The sequence below is a fragment of the Euprymna scolopes genome, chromosome 40 (genome assembly GCF_053919585.1).
Source record: "Euprymna scolopes isolate OS-2025 chromosome 40, ASM5391958v1, whole genome shotgun sequence".
NCBI classification, from domain to species: domain Eukaryota; kingdom Metazoa; phylum Mollusca; class Cephalopoda; order Sepiida; family Sepiolidae; genus Euprymna; species Euprymna scolopes.
Window position 1 is genome coordinate 68,510,831 of NC_136521.1, and position 10,595 is coordinate 68,521,425.

General features: G+C 36.5%; 1 protein-coding gene across 1 annotated transcript in view; it reads right to left on the minus strand.

Moving 5' to 3' along the window:
- The window catches only part of LOC145265604 (exportin-6-like), a 95,431-nt gene that overhangs the window by 36,978 nt on the left and 47,858 nt on the right, over positions 1-10,595 (minus strand). Inside the window, exons 9-10 of the mRNA XM_080121617.1 lie at positions 7,154-7,263; positions 4,845-4,953 (exon numbers count right to left, since the gene is read on the minus strand). Coding sequence (XP_079977743.1) covers positions 4,845-4,953; positions 7,154-7,263 — 219 coding nt within the window. The remainder of the gene's footprint in view (positions 1-4,844; positions 4,954-7,153; positions 7,264-10,595) is intronic.

The window sequence follows — 10,595 nt, forward strand, 5'->3', positions numbered from 1 at the left end:
TTAAGAATACGTAACTTTGAGGAATCGTTTTTTCGACTACGTTTTTAAGAATACGTAACTTTGAGGAATTGTTTTTTCGACTGCGTTTTTAAGAATACGTAACTTTGAGGAATCGTTTTTTCGACTGCGTTTTTAAGAATACGTAACTTTGAGGAATCGTTTTTTCGACTACGTTTTTAAGAATACGTAACTTTGAGGAATTGTTTTTTCGACTACGTTTTTAAGAATACGTAACTTTGAGGAATTGTTTTTTCGACTACGTTTTTAAGAATACGTAACTTTGAGGAATCGTTTTTTCGACTACGTTTTTAAGAATACGTAACTTTGAGGAATTGTTTTTTCGACTGCGTTTTTAAGAATACGTAACTTTGAGGAATCGTTTTTTCGACTGCGTTTTTAAGAATACGTAACTTTGAGGAATCGTTTTTTCGACTACGTTTTTAAGAATACGTAACTTTGAGGAATTGTTTTTTCGACTACGTTTTTAAGAATACGTAACTTTGAGGAATTGTTTTTTCGACTACGTTTTTAAGAATACGTAACTTTGAGGAATCGTTTTTTCGACTACGTTTTTAAGAATACGTAACTTTGAGGAATTGTTTTTTCGACTGCGTTTTTAAGAATACGTAACTTTGAGGAATCGTTTTTTCGACTGCGTTTTTAAGAATACGTAACTTTTAGGAATCGTTTTTTCGACTACGTTTTTAAGAATACGTAACTTTGAGGAATTGTTTTTTCGACTGCGTTTTTAAGAATACGTAACTTTGAGGAATCGTTTTTTCGACTGCGTTTTTAAGAATACGTAACTTTGAGGAATCGTTTTTTCGACTGCGTTTTTAAGAATACGTAACTTTGAGGAATTGTAAGAAAAGATAAATGCAACTACTTGTCTTTTTCTTCTTTTTGAAAAAAAATAAAAATAAGGATGAATATATTAAATATTTACCTTTTCTTAGAATTCTTTAAAGTTGTTCTATTAAAAAGTAGTTGAAAAAAAAACAAAAATAAAAAAAAACAATTCTTTGAAGTTGCGTTGATTTTAGCATCCCAAATTCTTATATGAACAAGTGAAGCATGCATGGTCCCCCGTGAGTGCACAGTGAACGAGGCATATAAAAAAAATGACTAAGTTCAGCATTTTCTCCCCCCCCCCCCCATTTAACACCAAAAATGTTCAGGGGATGTCAAATCCTGGTGAAAATGAACAAACAGTGCAGTTTTAGGTCTTAACATGTGTAAATTTGAGTTCAGCACCATGCAAAACTGCTAAATATACATACACAGAAAATTTTGGACAAATATGGTAAAATAGTCCCAAAAATAGAGTGTTTTTATTAGTCCTAAAAGAGCCCCTGGGGCACACCCAGGAGTTATCGTGAAGTATAGACAAACAAAATTATATAGAAATCAGTTAATTACAACTTTTCAGAAAGTTTTATAAAAATTCAAGGCATCAATTTATTTTAATAAGCACAAAAGTGTCAATTTTAGTCATTTTAACCCGAAAGGCACCCTAGGGGAACAACTGGAAATTTCCTGGAAAATCTGTCTGTTACTTTTTTACTCATATCGTGTTTAATGTTTGTGCAAAATTTTAAAAAATTCCAAGGCATAGTTATTGAGAAAAGTGCGGACAGATAAAGGGACAAGGGTGAATTCATAAGTCCAGCCTCCTTTTGTCAGGGACCAAAAAAAAATGAACGAATCTCTTAATAAAATAAAGTTATCGCCCTCAGATCAATGATGAATTGCACAGACAAGACCATAGTGAATGGATTTGGCTTATTAGCACCCCACCCCCCCCATGACCACTGCTCGAGGAAATGCTTTGAGCCTGCTCTTATCCTACCAAGCCAGTATTACATCTAATGAAATATCAGGATATTTGCATATTGGTTTTGAAAAAGAACATTTTATTAATTATCATTTGTTCGGGTTGAATAAATATTACTTTTAAAAATTTTTTAATTACAAACAAGACTTGAAAATCTGATTTTTATTTACAAAAATATTTTTTTTATGTTTAAAATGAAAAATGGAAAGATATTATAGCATTTTTTATATTTTCCCACACTCTTTATCTGTGCCTAAACCTAAATGTAGATTCCATGAACAAAGGTTCTTTTTTAGACCTGCGCGCCTGTGGGACTCTGTTCCGTTTGCCTGCTTTCCAGCTGACTATAATATGGCCGTCTTCAAGTCCAATTTAAACAAGTTCTTGATGAGTTGTCCCCTTAAGTAATCCAATTTACCAAATCTCCATTACTAACGATTACTACGATATTATACCATTGACTATCATACTCATTAACCTTTATCCTTAAGTGGCCTCCTGGCCTTGATAAGTGGTAACTCTTTATGTAAAAAAAAAAGTTCTTATCTTTATTATGTAAAAGTCACTTTGTATGTGTGTGTCTGTGAGTTCCTTCCTCATAGGTTCCGAAACGGCTGAGCCAATCTTTTGCAAATTTTACACAAAGGTAATTTATATATCTGGCAGTGTTCTTAGATATGTTTTGTACAAAAATTTATCCGATTAAAATTCGATCCTAAAAATAGTCTTTCTTTTTTATGAATAAAAAAGAATTTTTACAGGGGAATATTTTACATAACGGCCAAGAGAGATAAAAAAAAAAACACCAGACACATTTGGAAATATAGCTCAGTGGTAGTGCATTCGACTACAGATCGAAAGATCCCTTGTTCAAGCTCGGGTGTATCTCACCATTTTATTTTAATATTTTCTCATTAATGACTTCAATTTACAATAAAAGAAAGAGGTACCATTTAAAATCGCTGCAAATCATTTCATTTACAAATTTTAAAACTAAACATTAATCAGAAGTGACTTTTCCAGGGCATTCATCATCAAACCAAAAATATCAGCTGACGTGATATTGTAAACAGACGGAATTTGATGAACGATATTATCATTATAATTTTTTTTTTTTGTGAATTAGTCCACTGGGCAAATTATTCCTCATAATATATAATAATCAATAGACGATTGATTCTACAGAGTAGGGCAGAACAATTTGCTTATTTTAAATTTAATTGATATTCCAAACGCAATAAATTAAAACGTCATGTTTAAGCGTATTGTATGACCGGGCAACGCCAGGCATCCAGCTAGTGTTTAATGTTATCAGCATGTACATGCATCTTTTAATGTTATCACAGTTTCCCCAGCCACTAAATAAAGGGAAGTAATTCTATTTTTTTTTCCACAGAATTATTTCTTAAGTGGACATGTATGGCCAGAGAGAAAAATTGGCTAGGGGAAGAGAAAGGGAAGGGAAGATGAAGGGGGGATAGAAATTGTTACACTTTTGTCCCAAAACCAAACTCCTATCCTTACATCATCAACGCTCTGATCCCCATCTGGCATCAATTGTGATGGATGGCTCTCGTCTGGGTGAGGCCCCGTGTTTTGACAAGCTTCTGGGTTTGACCTTTACTCCTGATCTGAAATGGAACACGTACATCAAGTCTGTTGCCAAGGTCGCTGGAAAGATGGTGGGGTCCTTCTACCGCTCCAGAAGATATCTCACTACTGATGCAATTCTCTATCTATATAAAAGCCAAGTACGTCCAAGGATGGAATACTGTTGCCATATCTGGACAGGAGCTGCTAAAAACAGCCTATCCTGCCTTGACAGAGTACAAAATAGACTTCGTGGCTTAGTGGGGGATGCCCTTTTCTCTACCCTGCAACCTCTCTCCCACAGAAGAGACGTTGCAAGCCTATCCTTGTTTTATCGTTATTTCCATGGCAGGTGCTCGTCTGAACTCCAATCTCTGGTCCCCCTCGCCAATCTTTCACGAAAAACACCCGTCTAGCCGAATCCACTGTGAAAAATTTCCCCCACTCTTTATCTGTGCCTAAATCAAAACGTGGATTCCATGAACAAAGCTGCTTTCTTAGAACTGCATGCCTGTGGAACTCTGTTCCGTCTGCCTGCTTCCCACCGGACTACAACTTGGATGTGATCAAGTCCAATGTTAACAAATTCCTAATGAACCGCCCCCTTAAGTAAACACTTCATCAAATCTCCACACTAACGTAATGTACTTGCAATAACCCTTATCCCTGAGTGGCTTCCGGGCCTTGATAAGTGGTGATCACTGTGTACAAAAAAAAAAAAAAAAAAAAAAAAAAAAAAAAGGTAATTCCAGATAGTCCTGTTAGTCTTGCATAAATTATACAAGAAAATCACACAAGGCAGTTTTTACTTTTGTCCCAATCTAGAGTGTTCCTTTTTGTGGAGCTGGATTTTCCTCGCATTAAAAACCAATCTTGTGTCTGCCCTCATAAGTAGGAAAAATAAATTCAGTCACAGATACAGTTTAGCCAAAGACTCACACGCAAGTCAATCCGGTTTTGCCAAAGGTGACATTGCAACAATTCTAGATTTGAAATCATTCATTCATGATCCTAGCTCTGTTCAATTTGCCAAAGGTGACATTGCAACAATTCTAGATTTGAAATCATTCATTCATGATCCTAGCTCTGTTCAATTAAGTGTTCTTCTCTTCTGGAAATATCTTTCCTCAGATATGAGTTCTTGGGAAATGGTTTGGGGATTTCTGTTTTTCTTTCCTTTTTGTTCCATCCACTTATATGCGACTGTCTATAATATTTATCTGTATGTGATGATGGGTCCGTCAAAGGTTTGCCCAAGGACCTACAAGCAAGTCAATCCGGCGTTGCCAAAGGGTCACATTGCAACAACTGCCACATCTACAGAGTTATAGAAATTTTAAGAAAAAAAAAAAAAAAAAGAAAAAAAGAAAAAAAAAAAAAAAAAAAAGAAAAAAAAAGAAAAAAGCAAAAGTGCACTCACGTCATCATCAAGAGCTTCGTCGTCTAATTCTTCTAACTGTGATTGGTTAAAACGGAATTGTAATTTCTGAAGAATGTGCGTGACAAGTGACAGCAGGGCTGGTTTGTATCTGAAACGGAGAAAATTCATTAAATGCTCACAGAAAGTAATAAAATTAATTCCAAAATTACCAAAAAAAAAAAAAAAGAAAAAAAAGAGACTTCCTATTAAATGGAGTTCTCACCCTTCGACTCTTCCTTAATATGGAAATAATTAGTCGCATCTTTAACGAAACATAATAGCATATGAAACACTGGGGGTCAGACATTGATCCAAAATGGTCACGCTAGTTGCATGTATCTCATGTATGTTTTGCGCTAATAATCATTTGGTTTAATTACAATTCGTAAATTGATACAATTTCTCCACTCTGAATAACTCTCCCAATTACGACATCTTCAGACGTAGCAGCACGGCAACTTACCCTCAAATAATTTCTTATTTCCACTACCTCAGTCATCACTGCAACTATTATCTCAACCGACAGATCTTTTTTAAATTCTGACCGTCCCTTTAAGTGCAATTGCTTGAATCTCTCTTGCACTTGGTTCACCGGGTATATTTGAAAGGTAGTTTTTATAATTCTTTTTCATGAGTTTAGTTGCTTCTATAATAACTGGAATGATAGTGATCTTCCTAAGATTCCAATTTCTTTTAAATATAATACACAAGACCTTGGTATTTTGTCATCTTTTCCCTCTCAGCTCTGTTTATTCCAGCATCATTGGCGACACTGACTTCTACTAAGGTTGCTTCTTTCTCTTTCTTATTCCATATCACTACTAATATTATCGACAGGTGTTGGTTGGTTCGTTGTTTTTTTTTTACGGCATATCAACCCTTTTCAGGTTATTTAATGCCAAATTCAGTTATTTTGAAGAAAAATATTTTAATAGAATATATTTGTTTTTTTTTTTGTTTTTTTTCAAGTTGGCTTCTATTTAACCCATAGTTGGGACCCTAAGAGGTACTATCACTCCGGGCCAGAGTGGACCTGGGAGCAATGGCAATTAAAGGGTGACTCCACCCTCCCCAAAGCCTGCAAGCTGGGGTCTCAACATCAGATATAGTTTAAGGTCATGTCCAGGACCAAATCGATAGGTGTGTCCTGCTAAGTAAACGGCATCTTTGTTCCTGCTCTTATATAGTAGCAGAATCCAAAACTCGCAAGACAAAATTACAGTTACAACCTATGGTCTTTACTTTATCGTCATCGTCAGGCCGAAATTCGGAACATATCAACAAAGAAAACCCAATCAGGCAAACAATTATTACTGAAAAAAAATTTGCCTTGGAACATATCAACAAATAAAGAAAAAACAATTATTACTGAAAAAAATTTGCCTTTTCTCGTGCACATTATCCTTTATGTACTGCCTTTCCTTAAAATAGGGTCTTGTATAAAAATCTACTCCCCCAAACTGAACTCTTTAAATAACCACCAAGTGATCACCAAGAAGAATCTTATATGGGGTGGGATGAGGTTGAGGGGACTAAGGGTATTTGATTTAAACGATATGAAAACCGTACAGTGTATTTTTCAGTTTCCTTAGCGCAAGTATGTACTTTTGGGTTGCACTTTTTTTTTATTAGTTTTTTCACGTTAAATTTAAGTTTTAGATTAAATATTAAGAATGGCTTCATCCTCTGTTAGGAATGTCTTCTTAAATAACAATGTTATTATTTCAGCACGGTACATTAAGTGGAGATATACCAAAGTTTAATTTCCTCCAAAATGGAAACCATACACTGCATTCTGCATATTCCATAATGCAAGGTGGGGCCTCACCACTGGATATAGTTTAAGGTCATATCCAGGACCCCCATCGAGGGACTTTTATTCTCTGCAGGGGGGGCAGTCGGTGTATTCTAATGCCCCACCAACAGGGCCGTGCCCTGTAGGGGTTACACAAGAAATGGAAGGTCATAACAATTAATAATAAAATTCGGAAGAAAAAAGATGTAAACGTGACAAAATAACACGTTATCATGTTAATATATAACAATTAATAATAAAATATATAGATGAAAAAATAGACAACTTATTGTGTTTGTAGAAAGTCATGTTTAAACCTTTTAGTTTCCCACATTCTTTTTAGAATAAAGAACTTAGAGTTGGGAGCATGTTTAGGTTGACAATATCCGTAAATGAAAAGGGTGCGATGGAACTAACTGGATTTGAACCTGAAACATTCTCATCATCAGTCCATGTCATTAGCCATTTCCTGCCAAGTAAACCATCCATGTTTCATCCAAATAATCCTACTTACCTGTTGATAATATCTGTGTGGTCCGATGATCGTGATTCAATGGACGTGTGAAGGTAATCTAAAAATACGGTCCAGATGTCGAGACAGTTGAAGAATCCTTCGTTCATCGGCTACAATCGCAAAACAAAACAAAAGCTATGAGATCACACTACGTTTAATGTCAACATTACATTTACAGTTTTGCAGGTTAGTACAGACTGGGAAGCAGAAAATAGGGAGGGAATTCCAAAGTCTAGCAGTACGAGGAAAGAAATTATTAGAGTAGAAGACTTTCCGACATCTCTGGATTTTGTCTGCAACGGCAAGAGGAGGTAACTGGGCAAAGCTGTCTTCTTATCACTCTCCGAAGCGAGAGGCAACTCCAGCTTCGACTGCATAGCTACCGCAGACACTGCGAAACACGAGACTAGATGCAGAACGCCATGGTCTCACGAGAAAGAAGGTTGCCATCATCATCATCACAGACAGAAACACGTGGTCTGACAATTTTATGAAGTGAAAATATCTGTATGTCTAACTAAAACTTAAAAAATGTAGAATAAACCCCTACAAAGTTAGTTTTTTTTTCTTCTTTTAAAATCAGTGTAATACCAGTACAATACTTAGTTTTGTTCATGAATAGGCACCCACTGTATGATACCATGTGCCAGTTTAAAAAAAAATTGAAATTTGTACATCTTAATTTATAATTCATGGCTTATGGTAAAGAGATACATCAGATTTGACTGCATAATCAGAAAGAGCGCACAATTTTACATAAGAGTGCCAAGTTTCATGAGAATAGCTTGAAAAATAAATAAATGGTGGCGAAATTACTGAATTTCTTGAAATGTTGAGGTCCGTAATTTAGCCTACTTTTTCTAAAGAAAAATGTCCACGGAAAAGCATAAATTTTGGCACTTAAAATTCTCATAACTTTTGAACTACTGATGATATTTGCATAATTCAAACGGTTTTAAGCATCTTTTACATAGCTCTTTTCATGCAATTTGATAAAATAATTATCTAAAAAGAAAAAAAATCACTTGAAATGCTACGTAGATGGGGGACCGGATCTGACATATCAGGGGTTCCAATTTTGAGAAATTTAGTTAATTTTAGTTGAGTTGATTACTAGACACGAAAGAGACAAGATGTAAGAATCAAAGCCTCCAAAAGGGGGGTGGGGCGGCGACGATTTGTCCGTATGCCAAGATCAACAATCTACTTTAGTCTGTTGAGATAATACCTGTGGAGTGGAAAATCTATAAAAAACAATCGCCATCTTGTGTTTTGTCTTTGGTTGGCACAATCAGCTCCCAAGATGATCGATGAAGAGTCCTCCACAGCTAAGCAGAGCCAGGTATGTCTTTGCGTCATGTGTTATTGTATGTATTCGTGTTATATGTAATTCACGCATCCACACACTAAGAGACATTTAACTAGACGGACACGACCCTGATAAATATGGCTTGATAAGTTAAAAGAAATACAAATATTTCTCTCATAAATAAATAGATTATAATAAGAACGGTAAAGAATACCCCTCTCCTTGGTAGGAACACACAGACCAAATTTCATTACACTATGCCCCAAGGGGCTCAAGGTTATGGATGGTTGTCTATGTGCATGCATGTCCACCTAAAGAGAAATGAGTTGGATGGAGTAGAAATAGGGGGTTGGGGAGAAGAAGGAGAGAACAGTGTAAAATGTTTTTGACTTGTGATGGGGGGGGGGTATGAGACGAATGGATTCGCCAATCATTTTTATAACCAACGGCTGTGCTAAACAACCAATCAAAACGTCGCAAAATTATTATAAAAATCGTCGAATTTTGGATTCAATCAGTTCGCCATTTGCTACACCACGGACCACATTTAATTCTTCGCCGCCATCTTGGTTACTGATCTGAACTACGTCATCTTCGTTACTGATCTGAACTACGCCATCTTGGTTACTGATCTGAACTACGTCATCTTCGTTACTGATCTGAACTACGTCATCTTCGTTACTGATCTGAACTACGTCATCTTCGTTACTGATCTGAACTACGCCATCTTCGTTACTGATCTGAACTACGCCATCTTCGTTACTGATATGAACTACGCCATCTTCGTTACTGATATGAACTACGCCATCTTCGTTACTGATATGAACTACGCCATCTTCGTTACTGATCTGAACTACGCCATCTTCGTTACTGATCTGAACTACGTCATCTTCGTTACTGATCTGAACTACGCCATCTTCGTTACTGATATGAACTACGCCATCTTCGTTACTGATATGAACTACGCCATCTTCGTTACTGATATGAACTACGCCATCTTCGTTACTGATATGAACTACGCCATCTTCGTTACTGATATGAACTACGCCATCTTCGTTACTGATATGAACTACGCCATCTTCGTTACTGATATGAACTACGTCATCTTCGTTACTGATCTGAACTACGCCATCTTCGTTACTGATATGAACTACGCCATCTTCGTTACTGATCTGAACTACGCCATCTTCGTTACTGATATGAACTACGCCATCTTCGTTACTGATATGAACTACGCCATCTTCGTTACTGATATGAACTACGTCATCTTGGTTACTGATCTGAACTACGTCATCTTCGTTACTGATCTGAACTACGCCATCTTCGTTACTGATCTGAACTATGCCATCTTCGTTACTGATCTGAACTACGCCATCTTCGTTACTGATCTGAACTATGCCATCTTCGTTACTGATCTGAACTACGCCATCTTCGTTACTGATCTGAACTACGCCATCTTCGTTACTGATCTGAACTACGTCATCTTCGTTACTGATCTGAACTATGCCATCTTCGTTACTGATATGAACTATGCCATCTTCGTTACTGATATGAACTATGCCATCTTCGTTACTGATATGAACTACGCCATCTTCGTTACTGATATGAACTACGTCATCTTGGTTACTGATATGAACTACGTCATCTTCGTTACTGATCTGAACTACGTCATCTTCGTTACTGATCTGAACTATGCCATCTTCGTTACTGATATGAACTACGCCATCTTCGTTACTGATCTGAACTACGCCATCTTCGTTACTGATCTGAACTACGCCATCTTCGTTACTGATCTGAACTATGCCATCTTCGTTACTGATCTGAACTACGCCATCTTCGTTACTGATCTGAACTACGCCATCTTCGTTACTGATCTGAACTACGCCATCTTCGTTACTGATCTGAACTACGCCATCTTCGTTACTGATCTGAACTATGCCATCTTCGTTACTGATCTGAACTACGCCATCTTCGTTACTGATCTGAACTACGCCATCTTCGTTACTGATCTGAACTATGTCATCTTCGTTACTGATCTGAACTATGCCATCTTCGTTACTGATATGAACTATGCCATCTTCGTTACTGATCTGAACTATGCCATCTTCGTTACTGATCTGAACTATGCCATCT